General features: G+C 36.1%; 1 protein-coding gene across 3 annotated transcripts in view; it reads left to right on the plus strand.

Moving 5' to 3' along the window:
- The window catches only part of BDP1 (B double prime 1, subunit of RNA polymerase III transcription initiation factor IIIB), a 94636-nt gene that overhangs the window by 33146 nt on the left and 38842 nt on the right, over positions 1-22648 (plus strand). For 2 of the 3 annotated variants that reach the window (XM_059062539.2, XM_059062540.2), the window contains exons 12-22: positions 3980-4138; positions 6953-7112; positions 8988-9079; positions 9984-10179; positions 11102-11235; positions 13321-14365; positions 15071-15258; positions 15712-15934; positions 18078-18256; positions 19215-19419; positions 20706-20842. In XM_059062539.2, coding sequence (XP_058918522.1) covers positions 3980-4138; positions 6953-7112; positions 8988-9079; positions 9984-10179; positions 11102-11235; positions 13321-14365; positions 15071-15258; positions 15712-15934; positions 18078-18256; positions 19215-19419; positions 20706-20842 — 2718 coding nt within the window. The remainder of the gene's footprint in view (positions 1-3979; positions 4139-6952; positions 7113-8987; positions 9080-9983; positions 10180-11101; positions 11236-13320; positions 14366-15070; positions 15259-15711; positions 15935-18077; positions 18257-19214; positions 19420-20705; positions 20843-22648) is intronic. The other variant, XM_067031109.1, reaches the window with a different exon arrangement.

Genomic DNA, 22648 nt, shown 5'->3' on the forward strand with positions numbered 1-22648 from the left:
GTTTGGTGGTGCTGAACTCTCAGCTTTTGCTTGTCTGTAAAGGTTTTAATTTCTCCATCAAATCTGAATGAGATCCTTGCTGGGTAGAGTAATCTTGGTTGTAGGTTTTTTTCCTTCATCACTTTAAATATGTCCTGCCACTCCCTTCTGGCTTGTAGAGTTTCTGCTGAAAGATCAGATGTTAATCTTATGGGGATTCCCTTGTGTGTTATTTGTTGTTTTTCCCTTGCTGCTTTTAATATGTTTTCTTTGTATTTAATTTTTGACAGTTTGATTATTATGTGTCTTGGCGTGTTTCTCTTTGGGTTTATCCTGTATGGAACTCTCTGTGCTTCCTGGACTTGATTGACTATTTCCTTTCCTATATTAGGGAAGTTTTCAACTATAATCTCTTCAAATCTTTTCTCAGTCCCTTTCTTTTTCTCTTCTTCTTCTGGGACCCCTATAATTCGAATGTTGGTGCGTTTAATGTTGTCCCAGAGGTCTCTGAGACTGTCCTCAGTTCTTTTCATTCTTTTTTCTTTCTTCTGCTCTGCAGTAGTTATTTCCACTATTTTATCTTGCAGGTCACTTATCCGTCCTTCTGCCTCAGTTATTCTGCTATTGATCCCGTCTAGAGTATTTTTCATTTCATTTATTGTGTTGCTCATCGTTTCTTGCTTCCTCTTTATTTCTTCTAGGTCCCTGTTAACTGTTTCTTGCAAATTGTCTATTCTATTTCCAAGATTTTGCATCATCTTCACCATCATTATTCTAAATTCTCTTTCAGGTAGATTGGCTATTACCTCTTCATCTGTTAGGTCTGGTGTGTTTTTATCTTGTTCCTTCATCTGTTGTGTGTTTTTCTGTCTTCTCATTTCGCTTATCTTACTGTGTTTGGGGTCTCCTTTTTGCACGCTGCAGGTTCGTAGTTCCTGTTGTTTTTGGTGGCTGTCCCCAGTGGCTAAGGTTGGTTCAGTGGGTTGAGTAGATTCCCTGGATGGGGGGACTAGTGCCTCTGTTCTGGTGGATGAGGCTGGATCTTGTCTTTCTGGTGGGCAGGTCCTCGTCTGGTGGTGTGTTTGGGGATGTTGGTAACCTTATTATGATTTTAGGCAGCCTCTCTGCTAATGGATGGGGCTGTAGACCTGTCTTGCTCTTTGTTGGGGATAGGGTGTCCAGCACTGTTCTTTGCTGGTCCTTGAGTGAAGCTTGGTCTTGGTGTTGAGATGGAGATCTCTGGGAGATTTTCGCCGTCTGATATTATGTGGAGCTGGGAGGTCTCTTGTGGACTAGTGTCTTGAGGTTGGTTCTCCCACCTCAGGGACACCGCCCTGGTGCCTGGCTGGGGCGCCAAGAACCTTTAATCCACACGGCTCAAAATAAAAGGTAGAATAAATAGAAAGGAAAGAAAAGGAAGGAAGGAGGGACGGAGGGAAGGAAGGAAGAAAGGAAGGAAGAAATGAAGGAAGGAAGCAAGAAAGGAAGGAAGGAAGGTGCAGAGGAAGAAAGGGAGGAAGGAAGAGAGGAAGGGAGGAAAGAAGGGGAGAAGGAAGGAAGAAAGGAGGGAAGGAAGGAAGAAAGAAAGGGAGAAGACAGAGTAGTATAAAGTATAGTTATTAAAATAAAAAATAATTATTAAGAAGAAAAATTTCCTTTAAAAAAAAAACAAAACAGAAAAATGGGTCGGTCTAACCCTAGGACAAATGGTGAAAGCAAAGCTATACAGACAAAATCTCACACAGCAGCACACACATACACACTCACAAAAAGGAAAAAAAGGGGAAAATAATAGTATATCTTGCTCCCAAAGTCCACCTCCTCAACTTGGGATGATTCGTTGTCTATTCAGGTTTTCAACAGATGCAGGGCACTTCAAGTTGATTGTGGAGCTTTAATCCGCCGCTTCTGAGGCTGCTGGGAGAGACCTCCCCCTCTCCTCTCTGTTCGCACAGCTCCTGGGGTTCAGCTTTGGACTTGGTCCCGCCTCTGCGTGTAGGTTGTCCGAGGGCGACTGCCCTTCGCTCAGACAGGACGATGTTAAAGGAGCAGTTGATTCGGGGGCTCCAGCTCACTCAGGCTGGGGGGAGGGAGTGGCACGGGGGCGGGGTGAGTCCGCGGCGGCAGAGGCCGACATGACGCTGCACAGGCCCAAGGCGCGCCGTGCGTTCTCCCGGGGAAGCTGTCCCTGGATCCCGGGACCCCGGCAGTGGCAGACTGCACGGGCTCCCGGGAGGGCCGGTGTGGAGAGTGACCTGTGCTCACACACAGGCCTCTTTGTGGTGGCAGCAGCAACCTTAGCGTCCGACACCCGTCTCTACTGTCCGTTTCTGGAGTTCCTCTACGCGGTGCTCTTAATCCCCTCACCTCACACCCGAGGAAGCAAAGAGGCAAGAAAAAGTCTCTTGTCTCTTCGGCAGCTCCGCGCCCGCCCCTGGGGCTCCTTCAAGCGGCGCACTTAATCCCCTCTCCTTGGGCCCAGGCAGCAAAGAGGGAGGAAAAGGTCTCTTGCCTCTTCGGCAGCTCCAGACTTCTCCCGAACTCCCTCCCGGCCAGCCGTGGCGCACTAGCCCCCTTCAAGCTGTCTTCACTCTGCCAACTCCAGACCTTTCCCATGTACCCGCTTTTGAAAATTTTGATGAAAGTCATTTATTCTCATGTAGAAAAATACCTATATGCACCTGTGCCAATTTATTCATACAATTCAGAAGATTAATAATTTATTTGAAGCCAAGCCATAGACCTCAGGCCCTTAACTTGCTGGGTGACAGAGATCTAAATTCTGACCTCAGAGACACAAGTAATTTCATAGACTATGCACAAAACAATACTGATGACTGTTTTTAGGGGGGAAAACTACCCTGTAATGACTGTTAAAATACCAGCTGGTTTTGTAAAACAGTGAGCTGATTCTTATTCAAAAGCTAGAGTAATTAAAATAGTGTGGTACTGGGAAAGGACAAACAAATTGACTGAGAGGAAAATTGGATGTAGAATCTAGGAAGAGAAATTTAGGCATCATTTAGATGGCAGAGGTAGCATTAGAAATTAGTGGGAAAGATTGAATTAACTATTCATTAAATGGTGCTTAGATATGAAAAAGATAACAGTAGATCCCTATTTTACCCTATGCACTAACTTCCTCATAGATTAAAGACTACATATATAAAGCAAATCTTTAAAACTTTTAGGAGAAAGTGTAGAAAAATATTTTTGTGATGTCAAGGATTTCTTAAGACATAAAAAGCACAAACTTTAAAGGATGAAATTGGTAAATTCAACTGCAGTAAGAGAAAATACTTCTGTTGACAAAAGTCTCCATGAAGAAAGTAAAAGGCAAGCTATTGATTGGGAGGTTTTATATGTAACATCTATCTAACCAAAAAAGAATATAAAAAGAGCACTGAGAAAAGACAAACACCCAGTAGAAAAAAAGAACAAAAAACCGAAGCATGGCTAAATGTGAATATGTGTTGAAACTGAGTGCTCGTTAGTACATGGTCATCATTTATATTATTGTTAGTTGAAGTATTTCCTAATACAGCAGTCCTCTCCTTGCACACTACAGCATTAACTGCAACTTGTGCATGTTGCAACTGTGTCTTCGATTTCCATGGCTCTTGGGTAACACAGTACCATGCAAAGCAAAGACTGCCAATACAAAATTTTAATGAAAGATAATTCCTAAATATTACTGTGATTTTACACATACATTTGATTTGTGAACCCCATGTAGTTATGAGTTTTTCATTTTGTGACTTCTTGAGCACTTTCCCTATTCATTTGTGACTGTTATTATCTCCTAAGATATAGTGTTTTAATAACATGGTACAAGGAGGATCATAGAGGAACGAAAATGTCCATTTTGATTATTCCATGATATGAAGGATCATCTTCCAGAGTTTTGGCTTTGTATATTTTTTAAAAATCTTTTAAATAATTAGTATAACATGTGCATTACTAAGGGTTCTTTTCCCCTGATATATTTCCATTTCCGTAGTAGTCAACAAGATGCCATATCAGTAGCAGCTGAGACTTCAGAATCAAGCACTTCAGATTTGCCTGCATCAGAAGGTGGAATTAGAGCAGTGTGTGAGGTGAATAATGATGAGAGTAGTTGTACAGAAGAAGGAAATGTTGACCTAAAAGATAAAGCACTGTAAGTATTTTACATGGTAGGATTTTAAAATTTGTTTTCAAAATTTTGATAATTTATTATCGTTTAAAAAATGATAATGTTGCTTCCTTTAGGGATTAGGAGAGGACTGTAGACCATTAAATATGTAATTGTACTGTGGTCTTAGTGACATTAAGGTTTTTCACTTTATATTTCATTATAGAAATATTATCTTAGTGATATGACTTATAGCAAACTGGTAACTTACGATGAAATTCTAAAATAATTTGGAAGCCTAAATATTTGCTATGAGATTTAACTTTTACTTGGTTTGAGTTATTTTTCATACCTGTTGTCAGAGTAGTAGATTTTGATATTGATGACTTTAAAGAGATTATGCATTATGTTTTCTAGTATGAAAATACTGATTAAATTAATATCTTCACTAAAAACAATAAAAGTATCACAAGAATCTCACTTTGAAAAGATATCTCAGAAGTTCAGACTTCCTTTTTATCTCCTTCATAACTCCTCATATGGGCTTAACAGTAGTTTAGCTTGTGAATTCTTATTTTCAGTAAAGCATAGTCACATTGAGAATCAAACTTTTTTTTTTTAAAGATGATTTTTAAATTTATTTTTTATTTATTTATTTTTGGCTATGTTGGGTCTTCGTTGATGCGCGTGGGCTTTCTCTAGTTGCAGTGAACGGGCTTCTCATTTTGGTGGCTTCTCTTGTTGCAGAGCACGGGCTCTAGGCGCGTGGGCTTCAGTAGTTGTGGCATGCGGGCTCAGTAGCTGTTTCTCACGGGCTCTAAAGCTCAGGCTCAGTAGTTGTGGAGCACGGGCTCCACATGTTCTGCGGCATGTGGGATCTTCCCAGACCAGGGCTTGGACCCCGTGTCCCCTGCATTGCCAGGTGGATTCTTAACCACTGCGCCACCAGGGAGGTCCCAGAGAATCAAACTTATTTTTTTAAATAAAAATTTAAACTAGTCTTTGGAATAGGCAATATATTCGTGTGGTTCAAACATCCAAAAGTGTAAGAAGGTATAGGGTGAAGTATCCCTCCTGTCATGTCCCCATTTAACCTAACAAGTAACCAGTGTTATTTATTTCTTAGTCTTTCAGAGATTAAAATAAAAAAGACATTAAAGCTAATACAAATACATGAAGTTTATAAATATTTTACTCTTTTTAAAACCCTAATGGTAGCATAGTATAATACCATTTTGTAATTTTTTCAATCTTATATCGTCATATCTTTACTTAAAGACCTTTATTCTTTTTATAGTTGCATAGAGTTCTGTTGTATGGATGAATCACACTTTATATTATGGTGCCCTGTTGATGGCTATATATGTTGTTTTTACAAACAATGCTTAGAAACTTATACCTCTGTCCTTTCACCTTTGTGCCAGTGTATTTGTAGAGAAAGTTCCTAAAATGAAATTGCTAGCCTAAAGGACACATTTGTATGTGAGTGTGTGTGCATTGATACATTTATGATTTTGATAGATACTTCCAAAATGCTCTCCATAGGAGTTATTCTAGTTTATATTCCCACTAACAATTTAAGAAATGGCTCCCTACCAACAGTGTTATCAAACTTGGATTTTTGCCGGTCTTAATAGATTATAAAATAAAATAATATCACAGTATAGTATATATACCCCACTCCTCCTTTTCTGACAGGGGTAGATAATTCTATTTTTTTTTCCCTTCAGTTGCTTACTTAAAAATGTTCTAGCCTAAGGAAAAGTCAAAAGAACAATGAACATCTGTATATAACTCCCCTTAGATTCTCTGATTCTTAATATTTTTTCACATTTGAGCTTGCTTGCTCTACTTTTTTTTTTTTCAATCTTTTTTTTTCTTTTTTGGCCGTGCTGCGCAGCACGTGGGATCTTAGATCCCCAACCAGGGATCGAACCTGCACCCACTGCGTTGGAAATGGCGTCTTAACCACTGGACCACCAGGGAAGTCCAGCTCACTCTACTTTTAATTTGTACATTTCTTATTGGGAATGAATCTGAGCATCTTTCATATTTAAAACCTATTTTTATTTTGTATTTTTGTGAGTTCGTATCCTCTGTCCAGTTTTCTAATGAATTACTGGTATTGTTCTGTAGGAGATCTTTACATTTTAGAGAGGTTAGCCTTGTGATATGAGTTGTAAAACTTGTTTTCTTGGTTTGTAGTTTGACTTATGACCTATGTTTTGGCCATGTAAAAGTTTTTGATTTTTATGTTGTCAGATCTCTCCTTTTTTTTTTTTTTCTTTTATGGCTCCTGATCTTTTAATCAAGTTTTAGAAAGGCTTACTCCACCTCAGAGTTACAAAAGAATTCATTCATGTTTTCTCTATGGTTTCACTTAAATCTTTGATCCATTTAGAATATATTGTGAGTACAGTGAAAGGAGTGGAGCTAATTTTATTTAATTCCCCAGTATTATTAGTTTTCCCATCACTGTTAATTTAATTTAACATTTATTTTAAAAAGTATATTATTTTTGTGGTCATCTGATTCTGTTTTGAAATGCCAACTTTATTGTATACTAAAATCATGTATTTTGGAGTCATCATCTTTCTTTTGTGTTTAATTTATCTGTTATTCATGTATTATTACCACAATATTTTAATTATTGATGCTAAGTAGTATATTTTTAACATCTGATAAAACAAATTAGTTACCCTTCATTGCTCTTCTTGTTCAGTCTTCTTTGCTACGTTTATTGTGAGTAAGCTTAAAGGAGTTCTTTTCTAGCTGTGAATGGATTTTTAAAGAATTTTCCAGAATTTCTTTTGAATATGCCTGCATGTTGGTACAATTTAAATAATGTTAATTTTCTAGGGAAACTGATCAAACAGAAAGTATTAAACCGATGACAAGAGGACGACTCCAGAGACCTAAACCCAATTTATCAAGGGCAGTTGGGAAGAAATCAGTTCTTTCACAAGGGAAAACAGATGCAGAGAACAAGAGTTTACATACAGAAACTTCAGTTGAAAAGGTATGGAGTAAGAGACTTAATGGAAATTAAAATTATAAAGTATTTTTTCTAAATAGTTGGGAATAAAAATGTTTAACTTGTAATTACAAAGTAATGTTACTAATAGTAAAGCCAAGATATGAGAACATCACACATTAATATTAAATTTGTCTTACTAGTCTCATGTTGTATACATTTTCTTTAGAATATAGGGTATATCATTTCGAGCATCCTTAGTAGTAACAAATATGTCTTTTGTTTACTTATATAAAATATTTATTCAAAATATTTTTAAAATCAGCTATAATAAAATTATAACCACAACCCTCTTATCTATATACAGAATATTCCTGTATGTCCTTCATAAACTTTATTTCTCTTTTTATGGAAGTAAACATTTTTGTAGTTTTTAGCCATATATAACATTTAAAACATTTTTCTCTGAAACTATCCATTTACACTTTTTTGGAGTTAATTGATCTTTTTAATAGCTGCATCAGGTTAACATTATTATTAATTTACCTAACCATTTCTCTAATGTTTAGGTTGTTTCCATTTTTTTAACCCTTGTAAATAAAAGCAAACAATTTTGTAAATAGGCAAAGAATAAATTTCCAGAGGTGGTGGGATTAATGCACCAAAGTATTGTAAATATTTTTTGGCCCTTGTTAGGCATTGTCAAACAGACAGTCAAAAAAAGGAATCTTGGGAATTCCCTGGAGGTCCAGTTGTTAGGACGCTTTTACTGCCTGGGCCCAGATTCGATCCCTGGTCAGGGAACTAAGATCCCACAAGCCCCGTGACCAAAAAAAAAAAAGAAACGATTTACCTTGCTTTAAGCATTAAATGAATGTTCCTGTTTCCTTATATCCTTGCCAGCATTATATTATTAAAAATGTTTTATTTTTGCTAAAATCATTTTTAAAATTTTAGTCTTTTTTCCTCTTATGTGAAATCTTTTTTATCTTAATAACTATATTTTTATAATCTTATGAGATTTTTTAAATTCTAGAAAATTGGGAAAATAGATTCATATAAAAATTAAAACAGGGTTTCAGGCTTCCCTGGTGGCGCAGTGGTTGAGAATCTGCCTGCCGATGTAGGGGACACGGGTTCGTGCCCTGGTCCGGGAAGATCCCACATTCCACGGAGCGGCTGGGCCCGTGAGCCATGGCCGCTGAGCCTGTGCGTCCGGAGCCTGTGCTCCGCAACGGCAGAGACCACAACAGTGAGAGGCTCGTGTACCACATAAAAAAAAAAAAAAAAAATTAAAACAAAAGTTAATTTTATTATCTACATGCAACTAACCTTTTAGACTATATCCTTCCAGCTTTTCTTTTACATTCTTGAGTAGTAATATTAATTCACTTTTGTATCCTTCTCTGGTATTTTAACATTTCATAAATATTTTTCCATATCATTAAATATCTTTTGAAAACATGGTTTTTAGTGACTTCATAATATTCTATCAATGGGTATAACTGAATTTATTTAGCTGTTTATTCATTATTGGATATTTTGTCAGTTTACAGTGTTTGTTGTTTTGCATAATGTTCCAGTGAACATCCTTGTACTTAAATCTTTGTCTAGATATTTTTTTAGAGTAGTCTTAGAAATGATATTACTGGGTCAAAGAATATGAACGTTATTAAAATTCTTGATTCATGTTGGCAAAAGGCTTTCCAGAAAGGATATACCAATCTGTGCTTCTATCAGTGATGTATGAGATTATATGTTTAAAAGGTTCTCATCTGCCTTTATGATTTTAACAACTCTCTTTTAATAATTAGAAGTACAAAAAAGTGAAATTTTGTTGTTTTAATTTCCATTTATTTATTTATTACAAAGTTTGAACTTTATGTTAAGTAGATTAAATATAAAAAATTAAATTCGTAGAATCATATGGAAAAGGATAAAATGAATACACTTGGTATTCCTGGAATGGAGAATAAAGAGAAAGAGAACCCAGAAGCTGACACTGCATCTAAGTAAGTATTTAGGAAATAGAATAAAAATAGTAACTCTTAGGAATGATTGTAATGACTTATTTTCTACTTAATAATGTCTGCATTTTATTTTCACCTAGTGTACTTAAGTCCATTTTTAACTATAGGGGTTGTTGAAACATTTTATTAATGCTCTTTATGCTTGGTGTTGTAGAAATAAATTATAGTATGGATCCACTGGTGAGCAATTACATTTCTCCCTCAGCTTATTAACGAGATTTTAACAAAGTCTCGTTAGATAAATTAATGGTTAAGGTATATGTTTCTGGATAATTTTATTTATAGCAAGGGGTTTCCAAAGGGAATATTTAGGGGAATTCCCTAGTGGTCCAGTGGTTAGTGCTCCATGTTGTGCCGGGGGCACAGGTTTGATCCCTGGTTGGGGAACTAAGATCTCACATGCTGTGCAGTGCAACCAGAAAAAAGGGCGGTGGGGAATCTTAAACTTGGAGTAGAGATCCAGAATAGGCCTTGCTCCAATATAAATCTGAACCAGTGGATTCTGGACTATATGTTTATTCCATAATCTGTGTCCAGTGCCCTAGAGGTGTATGTACACAATGGTGTCCTGAGTGGGGAATAGTATTCCATGCTTGTCAGGTATAGATTTTTCCAATTTTGTGGTGACAATTTGATTTTAAAATGATTTAAAAATTTTTTATAGTCATGCTTTTAGGACTATGTCTGTTCTAGAGGATTAAGGTATAGAGGTGTGTGTATCTTTGAGGGTGTTCTTAAGGACACTTGTGAATTATTTTGTATTCCAAATGGTTTACTTATTTATACCTGGGAGAAGAGAATACTGAAAACAAGCATGTATGTGATATACAAGTAATTATGTGACTTCAGAATAACCATTGATTTTATTCCTTTGTAATTACTCTAGTTTGAGTGAAAAAATTTGTCTGCAGGAAGATGATCAACTAAAGGCTTTCAGACCTGCACGCCTAATGAGGGGCTTATTGCAAAGGCCAAAGCCAAATGTAGGTAAAGCTGCTGAAAGAAAAGAAACTGTTACATCACAGGAAAAAATTGGGGACAGTGTAGAAAAGAATGAAAATGAGTCCTGTATCGATAGAGATGTAAGTACTCTGATGCCCTCCAGTTTTTTGTTAAACAAATACATAAGCCTCCTTTCATCCCCCTTTTTAAACAGCAATACTGTATACAATTATGTATATTGTTCTTTATATTTAATGCCCAAATCTCATAGCCAGCAGCTTTGCTAATTGTGAAGGCACTTAGCTCTCAGCTCTGTGGATTTTAAGCATTTATATGATGAATCATCCGCTTTCACCTTACTCATGTTTGGACTTGCCTTCCCCCATCACTCAGCAGGTGTTTGAATTATACTTCCCTTCTGAAAATATAGCTAGGTATATGAATTTTAATACTGACTTAAACAAAATAAAATGTTAAAAGCTCCCTACTAAAATATTCCAACAACGAAGATGATATTTTAGATTATTTACATAGTAACTGGTCTTTGTGATAAGAGTAAGAGTTGGCATGATTTGAGATTTGAATTTCTTCTGTTATGATTCCCAGGGTCTATAATGTGATTGTAGTAATCAAAAAGATTTAGAAAGATAGACCCCAAGGGATAATTTTAACAGATCAGACTGAAGCAGTTACTTGCTTTCTGTGTAGGAGGAAAAGAATGGGGGCTTTGAGATGAGGTAAAAGGTGTGGCTTGTGAAATTTCCTATATCTAAAGAACAAACATTAAAAAGTGCCCCTTAGGGAATTCCCTGGTGGTCCAGTGGTTAGGACTCCGTGCTTCCACTGCAGGGGGCCCAGGTAAGATTTCGCAGGCTGCACAGCGTGGCACCACCCCACACCCCTGTCAAAAAAAAGAGTGCCCCTTGAATATCATTTTATAATTTTGAAATGTTTACCATTTTCCTTGTACTCAAGTCATACATAATTCTCAATGAAGTCTTTTATAAATGTATGTTACATTGTGAGACCTAAAACTTTTTTTTAAATGTGTTTGTTATTAAGACTCCTGAACAAATAGAAGATCAGGCTTGTAAAAATTTTGATTGTGAAGACATCACATCACAATCTGAAAAAAAAGATACTTCTTTTCAAAATGTGCAGTCAGATGAGCCCAAGGTTCTTAACGAATGTCTAAGGTAAGCATCATCTTATTAGTGATATAATAGTTGAATTATGTGTAAAGTTTTAGAAATTCTTAATCATTTATTAAAAATAGCAAATCAGACTGATTTGTTGTCTGTATATCAAGTTACATAATATTTACAAGTGTAAATTCACCTTTCAAGGCAGTTTATGTCGTTGTCTTCGTGTTGATTTCTCACTTATTGGTATTTTAATGAATTGATTTATCCATGGCAAATTAGACCTTGAGTTAACATGGATAGTATTATCACTTCACATGCATAGTAAATTACATGTTTATATCCAGATGTGAAAATGCTACTTACTTTCTTAAAATTTGTTTCTTTGGGATTAGATTGATCACATATTACCTTTATTTAAGGTTTATGTAAATTTTAAGTAAAACTTATACTTCCCATAGCCAAAACTCTCTGAATTTGTTGTTTCCCCTCTGCAGGATATTAAACCAGATCTATGGAATTATTAGTGTGCTTTAAAAACTTTTTTCCCTTTGGGAATATTCAGTGCACAAAAGTACTGAGAACTGAATAACAGACTCCCATGTACCTACTATCTAGTTTCAACAATTATTTATATTTTACCAATCTTTACATTTAAAGTCTGGCCTATTGTATACTTTATTACAGCTGTATGAGCCTGTTTAAATACTACCTAACCTGAGAGTGAAAGCTAGGTTTCCTGAACTACTCAAAAGATCTTTATTAGAAGACAGAAAAATTCCTTTATTCCTCTCTTCTTTCTCTATTCCTTTGTACCCGCTCCCTACACCCCCAACCTATTTTACTTCTCTGTCACACAAACTCTGGGTAGAAGCCTGTACAACTGCATTACTTGTTGCATATCTCTGATACAAATATTAATTACAGATATCTGACAATTTGGATATTTTGTTTGTATTTTTTTAGTTTAAGCCAGACTCCATTTTCACATGGCTTAGTAGAAAACCAAGTTTTCCCTGAGTGGCCTTTGGGTTTTAGAACCCTGCTGGATTGTTCGTAACTAATATCCAGTCTGATATCAACAACTTTCCTCTCCAAAGGCAGTGACCTTTCTGGCCTTTGAATCTCCAGTATTCATTAAAACAATTCTAAGATTCTGTGTTTTATCAAATCATATGCCTGTTTATATCCAGTAGGCAGTTTCCCTCCTCCCTAGTCTCAAACACTTTGAACTGTTCAAGATGCTATGTAAGAAACTGAAAGAAGAGAAATATCTACACAAGAAAAGGGCCTCAGAGGTCAAAATCTTAACCAGTCACTAAGTGCTCTTTCATTCATTTGTATATTTTTATTGGTTTTACTCTCTATTATTATGATAAAGCACAAAGCAGAGCCTGCTGCTGCTTTTTTGAAGAACAAGGTGCTTATACTAGATAGTGATTGTTGTGTGCCCAGTGGCATTCAACGGACTGCAAAATGTTGTTGTTTATTTACTCTTTTCTTTCATTCCCACAATGTATTATGAAATCACAAGCTTTTAGAGAAGTGTACAGGGAATCTCATTTTTAATTGTTTTTAAAAAGTGAGGAGGGGCAGGCCTAGTTTTTAGTCATAAGACTGTACCTTATTCAAATTATACCTCCACCCAGCTATTTGAGATCCTGGTTAGTCCTGGCCATATAAATGAGTTCTTTAACTCTTATAGCAAGACATATGTCTGGATAAAGGAGAGTAGGAGCGAAAAGGTAGGAATAGCATCCACAAATTGGTCTAGCTGCAATGAAGAGGACTTTCTCAGCCAGTATTTGCCAAGGTTGATGTGGATGACAATTAGAGATTATTTAGGCCTGATTAGCTGCTACTCTAATTGACCTTATTGATAGATTTCTCTGTATATATGTCTCCATATAATAAACATATTTAATTTTTGAAAAAATTTACTGTAATTTCCAAGGATGGAATTTTTTTCTCTACTTTAATTTTTTAATTTTGCCCAGAGATTCCTGGTGCTTTGTTAATTTTTTTTTTTTTTTAATTTGAGAGTTTTTCAGTAGTGATTTCAGTAGTGATTTCTCAACCATATCTCTACAGTTGGCAGTCTAGTTTACAATTTGATTGTGTGTCTTTTTTTTAAAATAGTATTCAAGAGGATAATAAAGCAAATAAACAAGTTCAGATTCTAAAGACTCGATTTCAGAAACCAAAGCCAAATATAGGAAGAAGAACTGGAAGAAGAGAAATTTTCTCAAAGGAAGAAGAGGTACCAAAGGAGGTTCTTGCCTCTGAGGAGATGACAGCAGCTTTGAGAGAAACTACAAGATTGGAAACCTCACCAAGGGAAAAAGTACTTGTGGAGACTAATACTGCTAAGGAAATGGAGTCAGATTTAAAAGAAACTGAGAGAAAAGATATCTCTCCCAGGGAGAAAATACCAGAAATGATTGATGTCACTGTGGAAATGCAGACAGATTTGAGAGAGACTGGAAGAGAGATTTTCCCAAGGGAGAAGATAACAAAGGTGACTGATGCCACTGAGGAAAGAGAGACAGATTTGGAAGAGGCTGAAAGAAGAGAAATATCCCTACAGGAAAATGCCCCAGAGGAGGCCGATACTATTGGTGAAGTGAAGACAGATTTGAAAGAAACTGGAAGAGAGATTTCCCTGAGGGAGAAGATATCGGAGATGATTGATGCAGCTGAGGAAGTAGAGACAGATTTAGAAGAAACTGAAAGAGGAGAAATACCTACGCAAGAAAAGGCCTCAGAGCTCAAAGCTATAGATGATGAAATGGAGACAGATTTGAACAAAATTGGAATAGAAATTTCCCCAAGGGAAAAGGTACTAGTCGGGATCAGTGCCACAGGGGAAAGGGAGATTGATTTGGAAGAAGCTGGAAAAAGAGACATTTCCCTGATGGAAAAGTTATCAGAAAAGATGACTGCTATTGAGGAAACAGAGGCAGATTTGAAAGAAACTGGGAGAGAAATTTCCTTGAGGAAAAGCCGATCAGAAGAGATCAGTGCTTCTGAGGAAAAGGTGGCAGATTTGGAAAAAACTGGAAAAATAGACATTTCTCTAAGGGAAAATGAACCAGAGGAGACTGGGACCTCAAGACAAACTGAGACAGATTCATTGCAGAGGGGTAGTGGTGACTGCAGTGCTGTGCCTTCACTAAATATTAAAGTATGTATTTTTCTGTCCTTTAAAAATATTGTTTTGAATACTTTTTCAGAGAAAAAAATGTCAAAATAATTTCAGGATTATTGCCCTTAAGTCCAACAACATTTAAAGTCTCTAAAAGCATAATGTCTTTCCCAGTCCTAAATTCTGTGTTTCAGGACCTTAAAGAAATTATATATTCTTTTTTTTTTTAATAATTGAAAAAATTTTATAATTGTGGAAAAGTTACTGTTCTTAATGTCAGTTTAAAGTTACTCTTAGATAAAAGAAATATAAGAGATTGGACTGAATTTGTGCTAATTCTAGTATGAACATACACTGGAATTATTTCTTTTAACCATATCTTTATCAGTTTTTCTCTTTATTTCCTGTCCCACCCCACTTCACTCCACTTTTAAAAGTTCATCTTATTAAAAGTTTCCAGTTAATTGAAGTTGAAGCTATTCTAACATTTTCCAGTTTTCTAACTTTTTTTTGGATAGGTAATGGCATTTGTAGTTTGGAAAAAAACGTATAATAATATGCAATATAGAAAGAAGAGTTTTCCAAATTCTGTGTTTTAGCATTTGTAAATTAAATTTTATTTTACTTAAAAATTAAAACCCCCCAAACTTCTGCATTTTTAAAAACAGTGTAAAGAATATAGGCTTTTGTTTGAAATGTATGACATGCTTAAGGAATATTTTATATGTGCTGATTTATTTCCAGGACATTAGCAGTGAAGTACAATCCGTGGTGCATATATCTGTAGAAGAAAAAAGAAATTCTGAAAAGGAAATATCAAGTCAGTTGAGTAATTTGAACATTTCTTCACAGACTTCGGAACTTGATAAAATAGAAGACCAGAGGATGCGATCTCCAGATGTTCCAGAGCAGTTTTCAGATATTAATTTAAGGTACAAGTATATAGGTCTGTGTGCTTGTAAAGAGAAAGCATATAAAGTTATATTTGCAGATTATGTTAAACTAAATAAGGTTTTAAGACATATCATCTATAGCATAGTGTTGAAAATTTTAAGCTGGTTTGGGGAAGACTGGGAGAGATTTGAGGTCCTTCTGATAGTAAATTGTGAGAATTACTAACATACAAAATTGTGTACAACACATACTTTTAAGTCAGTACAGGCGTGACAAACCTGTATTTTCTTTGGGCGAAGATGATATAATTCCTAGGCTTATACCTGGATTGTACCACTCATGTTTTTCAGGATCTACCAAATAGTACGATTTGTTTTCCTGTTAAGAATTAGAATTAAATATTCACTGCCAGTCCTTAAGGTTGTGCTAAGACTCCACTCTCACTGCCCCTTCATTTCATCCTAAAGCTTTGATGATTCTTGTTCCAAAAGCAAATCTCTTCCTCAAGAACAGAAGCCATTTGAAGTGAAACCAGCACCTTTTGTGAGAAGTAGATTCAAAAGACCAAAACCAAACTTAGCAAGAGCAGCTTCAAAAAGAGAGACTATAGAAGCAGAAAAACATGGACCTGGGAAGAAAGTGGAAGCTGATAAAAAAGGGACTGTTGTGATACAGCAGAATGGGGAACAAACGAGAACTCCCCCTTCTCAACGTGTGAGTGTTATTTAAGATGGAGGTTTTCTGTTTTAGTTATTATAATTCCTAAAGTAAAACACTTGGAATTTAAAATTTGTGAATATTTCCTTATGTAATTTTTGCTGTGTGTGATATTGGTGCTGTACTTAATGTACCTCATTGTTCCATGTGGTTTGTGTAAGAATCTTGAATCTCTGATGGTGGGCAAATGTGTCATGGGAAGGATTTTAAGAGGCCCAGGCTCTAGTTCAAGTTCTGACCTTTATTCATTATGTGACCATAGCCAAATGATGCAACTAGTTTCTTCACAGCAAAAATGAGAATGAGAGTCCATCTTTATTTCACTCTGTTGTGAAGGTGAAATAAAAAGTTAAAAGCTTGATATGAGTTAAAAGGAAATTATTTTATTTACTTGATTAACTTGGTCTATAAGAGATTAAGATGTGTGATACAGCATCAAAAACCTTGAAATGAAACGTTAACACTCCAGCATTTAAACATGTGAAGTACTTTTTTGAATTAAAATTCTTCTTTTACATCTTAGCTCAGTTCTTACTGTGCTTGAACATTTGTACTTTTTCCTCCTAATCTTATGTTTAAAAAGGTTAAATCATGGGAATTCCCTGGTGGTCCAGTGGTTAGGACTCTGCACTTTCACTGCCGAGGGCCGAGGTTCAATCCTTGGTCGGGGAACTAAAATCCCACAAGCTGTGGGGCATGGCCAAAAAAACCCAAAAACAAAAAACCCACCACTTTCATTTATTAATTTAATTTAATTTATTTATTTTTTGGCTATGCCATGTGGCATGTGGGATCTTAGTTCCCTGACCAGGAATTGAACCTGTGCCCCCTATGGTAGAAGCACAGAGTCTTTTTTTTTGTTTTAATTTTATTTATTTTTTTGGCTGCATTGGGTCTTCGTTGCTGCATGTGGGCTTTCTCTAGTTGCGGTGAGCAGGGGCTACTCTTTGTTGTGGTGCATGGGCTTCAGTAGTTGTGGCATGCGGGCTCAGTAGTTGTGGTGCATGGGCTTAGTTGCTCTGCAGCATGTGGGACCATTTCCTGGACCAGGGATTGAACCTGTGTCCCCTGCATTGGCAGGCGGATTCTTAACTACTGTACCCACAGGGACAGCCTAAGCGCAGAGTCTTAACCACTGGACCACCAGGGAAGTACCCAAAAATCACTTTTTATTGATTATTTTAAATGATTATAAAAATTGCAAATTGGGAAAGATATATCATCTAAAAAGTTAGAGTCCTTTATAATGTTCCATCTTTCCCTCCCAAGTTAGTCCATCTCTCCCTCTCAAGTTAGAAATTTTAAATGTCTCCCTAAACTTTTCTGTATAGATACTTATTTATATAAATAATAAAATGTGTGGGTATTTATTTTCATTGTTTTACAAAAATGGCATCATATCCTGCCTTCTGATTTTTTTTTCACTTAACACAGTATTGTGAACATCTTTTTTTAAAAAAATTATTTATGGCTGTGCTGGGTGTTGGTTGATGCACATGGGCTTTCTCTAGTAGTAGCAAGTGGTAGCTACTCTTTGTGGTGGTGCAGGGGCTTATTGCAGTGGCTTCTCCTGTTGCAGAGCATGGGCTCTAGGCGCATGGGCTTCAGTAGTTGTGGGCTCAGTAGTTGTGGCACATGGGCTTAGTTGCTCTGCAGCATGTGGGATCTTCCCGGACTAGGGCTCAAACCTGTGTCCCCTGCGTTGGCAGGTGGATTCTTAACCACTGCGCCACCAGGGAAGTCTGTGAACATCTTTTTGGATCAGTATATAGAAATTAAACTTCTTTTAAATGACTCTGTACTGTTTCATTGTAAAGAAATTATAATTTATTCAGTTCCCTACTGATTTGTTTCCAATTTTTTGTTTTTCCTTTTCTTTTTCTTTCCTTTTTTGGGGGGGCTATTATATTGCTGTAATAAATATCCTTGTGTATAATTTTCTAGATAGTTATTTGAGTGTTTTTATAAGATATATTTCTAGAAGTAGAATTGCTGGAAATTAAAATTTTTGATAGATATTGCCCTGTTGTCTACAAAGACTGTATCAGTTTATTTTTCTAACAGTTTATTAAAGTTTCTATTTCCCTATACTTTTACCAACCCTCGATGACATTTTTTTTTTTTTTAATCTACCTTCTAGGATGTGGCTTCGCTAATGACATCAACAGAAAAAGACAAATCAGATCACAGTCAAGAGGAGGCTGTGATATTACCATATGTACAGACTGAAAAGAACCTTTCCCCTTCGAGTTCTTGTGAACCTATAGAGGAGACTCAGTCTACACAAGCCCAGGAAAAGGAATTAGTTGTCTCTATGGGGTAAACAGTGATAGTTTTATTAAAATCTAAAATAGGAGAATTATTTCAAATAGTTCTTCATTTTTCTTTTAAGAAATGTGTTAATGTATTTTGAAAGTGAGTATCAAGAATACTTGGTTTATTTTTATTCATATGGCCTAAAATACAGAATCAGGTTGAGTTCAACACCTTTTTTTTTGTGTGTGCTACGCGGGCCTCTCTCTGTTGTGGCCTCTCCCATTGCGGAGCACAGGCTCCGGACGCGCAGGCTCAGCGGCCATGGCTCACAGGTCCAGCCGCTCCGCGGCATGTGGGATCTTCCCGGACCGGGGCACGAACCCGTGTCCCCTGCATCGGCAGGCAGATTCTCAACCACTGCGCCACCAGGGAAGCCCCAAGTTCAACCCCTTTTAACACTTGCCTGCTTATATTCACTGTTAGCTGCTTAAAATCTTATACAAAGCAATGCATTTAAAAATATATGTATATAAGGTATGTATTCATTACCTTTTAAAAAATTGTAGTAAGATACATATAACATAAAATTTACTATTTTAACCTTTTTTTAAAAATTTTAACCATTTTTAAGTGTACAGTCCGATGGCATTAAGTACATTCACATCGTTGTACACCATTACCACCATTCATCTCCAGAACATTTTTCTTCCCAAACTGAAACTCTGTACCCATTAAACAATAACTTTCCATTCCCCCTACCTCCAGTCCCTGGCAGCCACCATTGTGCTTTCTATTACTATGAATTTGAATATTTTAGGTACCTCATATAAGTTCAGTACCTTTTGAGAATTGAAATAACTATTTTTTAATAAAATGAGGTATAATCAGAAAGTAATTTAATTTTCCTTTAATGTACAAAATATTTTTACAGTGTTTATTAGATTCAAATTTTATATTTTTATAGTAGTTTTCATCTTTTTACAATCAAGCTTTCTCTCTTTTCTCCTGTCCCCTTTTCTAGGACTTATCATATAAACACTTGTGAACAAGAAATGAAGGAAAGCGTTATCCAAACTGCTCCACCAGTAAGGGGCCGACTTCAGAGACCCAGTCCAAACTTAAGAAAGGTTGGACAGAGGCAAGTAATAGAAAAAAGTGAAGCCAAAGAAACAATTAAGGAAGAAAGGACACTACAAAAAGATGAAACTAAAAAATTCCTGACTGTGGTGAGTTATTGCTATGTAATTAAATCAAGCCTTTTAATGCATATTAAAATATCAAATGGTAGCTCAGACTTGGCTTAGAATATAGGCATCTGATACTTACTCTACTTCATACATAACGTTTCTAGTTTTGTTTCAGATTTACCATTGTGGATTTTTTTTTTTTTTTAATGAAAATAGATTTTTTTTCTCCTAACTAATGAACCTATTCATTGTGAAAATGTTCAATCAATACAAAATAATATAATAATTACCCCTAGTCTCACCACTCTGAGGTAACCACTGAAAACCTTTTGATGTATCTTACCGGATATATCTCCATGCATGCATGTGTGCATACTCATGCAAATTTAAATAGTAAAATCATTGTAATCATGTTATTTTGTGATTTACTGTTTTTCACTTATTATATTAAGTCACTTTCCATGTCATGAAATATGGAGATACATCATTTTTAACTGCTGTGTAACATTCTTCTATTTGGAATGACAGTTTAACCAATCTCTTATTGATGGATCTTTTGATATTAGAAACAAATCTAAGTAGTTTAATGCCCATTTCAACAGATCTTATTTTTTGTCCTTTTCTCTACCAAGGGAAAATCTACATTTAAAATAAAGTGATTGTAATCCTTATTTGAACCCCCCCCAAATTAAAACAAAACACATTGAACTTTTTGGGAGGGAGGGTCACAACAGATGGTTATTGTAGTTTTTAAAGCATTATGTGAACATATTACTGCAGTAATCTTTGAAACTTTTTCTGTGAATAGGCAATTTTGTTTTGGGCAGCAAAACATGAATATTGCATACTCAAGTTTGAGACTTCATTTTAAAAAACTAAATACCTTTCTTTATTATTATTATTTATTTATTTATCGCTGCGTTGGGTCTTTGTTGTTGAGCGCAGACTTTCTTTAGATGCGGCGAGCAGGGGCTACTCTTTGTTGTTGTGCACGGGCTTCTCATTGCGGTGGCTTCTCTTGTTGTGGAGCATGGGCTCTAGGCGCATGGGCTTCACTAGTTGTGGCTCGCGGGCTCAGTAGTTGTGGCTCGCAGGCTGTAGAGCGCAGGCTCAGTAGTTGTGGCACATGGGTTTAGTTGCTCCGCGGCATGTGGGATCTTCCTGGACCAGAGATTGAACCCGTGTCTCCTGCATTGGCAGGCGGATTCTTAACTACTGTGCCACCAGGCAAGTCCCTAAATACCTTTCTTAATGATTAAAATATTTTAGGAGGTATGTTCTATTGTTAAAAAAAACAACAAAACTAATATAGGTTTGCATTTCAGCCAAATTCTCAAATTGCAATGGAAATTGAAGTTGTATCCTCCAAAGTTTCAGAAGGCAGAATGGATGAAAACCAGAGTCACGTTCTTTTAGAAAACCTTCATGTTAACAAAATAAATGTTTCAGATGAAAAGACGAGGTGAGTTTGCTTTTAATCAGAAAAGCATAAAACTTTTCAATGATAAAGTTTGGATATTTGAATAATCGATTTTATGTAATTTCACATTTAGTAAGTTTTATGAAAGAAAAAAGTAATTATGAAACTAGAATAGTTTAAATCTGCTGAACAGCAAAGGGGGCCAGTGTGAAACAGGGGAAGAGAGGAAGAGTAGTAGATATATGAAAGGTAAAGGCTGAGTGGGGAGAAGCACAGATTGCGTAGGACCATTGTAAGGATTTTGAGTTTTACTCTAAATGAGCCTTTAAAGACCAGTGACCTTTGAGGTCAGCCTTTCCTAATGCCTTCATTTATAATTGACTGTATGGATCTAGAGGATTTAAATGGCTTGCTCAAAGTAACATTGGCAGTTTAGTTTTTAAACTTAAGTTTTCAGGATTTATGACTTTAAGACTAGCAAATTCCTATAGTTTATAGGCAGAGCTTCCTGAAAGAAACTTTACATGTTTCAAGAGATTTTGTGCTCAGCCTTTGCATTTTTAATGAGCAAGATCTAACTTTCAAATTTCCTGTATAGAAACCCATCACCCACCCACCCCTCTTTTTATTTTTTATTTTTTTGCGGTATGCGGGCCTCTCACTGTTGTGGCCTCTCCCATTGCGGAGCACAGGCTCCAGACGCGCAGGCTCAGCAGCCATGGCTCACGGGCCCAGTCGCTCCACGGCATGTGGGATCTTCCCGGACCGGGATACGAACCCGTGTCCCCTGCATCGGCAGGCGGACTCTCAACCATTGCGCCACCAGGGAAGCCCCCACCCCTCTTTTTAAAATCTTTTCTGTTTATGAAGTTTATTCAAGCTTGCAGTTTCTTACCCCCTTTCAACCCCAGTAGCACATTGAGCTTATATATATATATATATATATATATATATATATTATTCTTAAGTACCTTTGTAGAATCACACTTGATTGTAAGTAGCTTATACTTAAGTTAAATATAACATGTTTTCCCAAATACATTAGCCTACACTGGAATGTATTAACCAGCATCATTACTTTGTTAGAACTTCCTGTGAACTTCCTTGGTATTCACTGCTGGAAGAACTTAGCAGGATTGGAACATTTGGAAATATAACTAACTACTTTCTCTTGTAGGTAATTTATTACAAATATGACTTAAGATTAGTCTTTAATACAGATCTTTCAGAGAACTTATGATCGATACTTACAGACCCAGTTTTTCTTTATAAGTATCCAGATTTATATTAGTTTTAAACTTGCTAATTCAGATCCTTGCCAGTTATTAAATATTTTCCAGGAAACCTTAAGGCAGCTGTTTGTGTTGCCTTGAGAGCTATGGCTACTGTATTGAATGTTAAAACCTTGTCTTTCTCTGATTTGGCAGATACAAATGGGTTATATTGAGATCCTTATGACACTGGCTGTCAATAAACCCTTTTCTATGAAGTGACAGGCATGTGGTAGGAGAACAGACTCTAGCTTTCAAGCCTGCTCTTGAACCAGAAGGACCAGGGTTGTTGTGACCATTGTATATTTTTTCATGCTTCAGAGCCCAGTTGAAGCATTTGTTTAAAGTGTCATTATGAAGTCCATCTTCACCTACTGGCATTTTTGTTTTGTATTTAGTTATTTCTCTGAAAATTACTTAAAGTAGCATACAACGACACACCAGAATCAATGAATGAAAGTTAAAAAAAGATTAAATATTATTGTGAAAGTATTCCCCAGGTTATATATAGAAAATGGAAGTTATAAAAGCTTCTATGTTCTTTCTTTCATATCAGCATGTGTGGTTTCATTTTATA

The sequence above is a fragment of the Kogia breviceps genome, chromosome 4, assembly GCF_026419965.1.
Source record: "Kogia breviceps isolate mKogBre1 chromosome 4, mKogBre1 haplotype 1, whole genome shotgun sequence".
In the NCBI taxonomy this organism is placed as follows: domain Eukaryota; kingdom Metazoa; phylum Chordata; class Mammalia; order Artiodactyla; family Physeteridae; genus Kogia; species Kogia breviceps.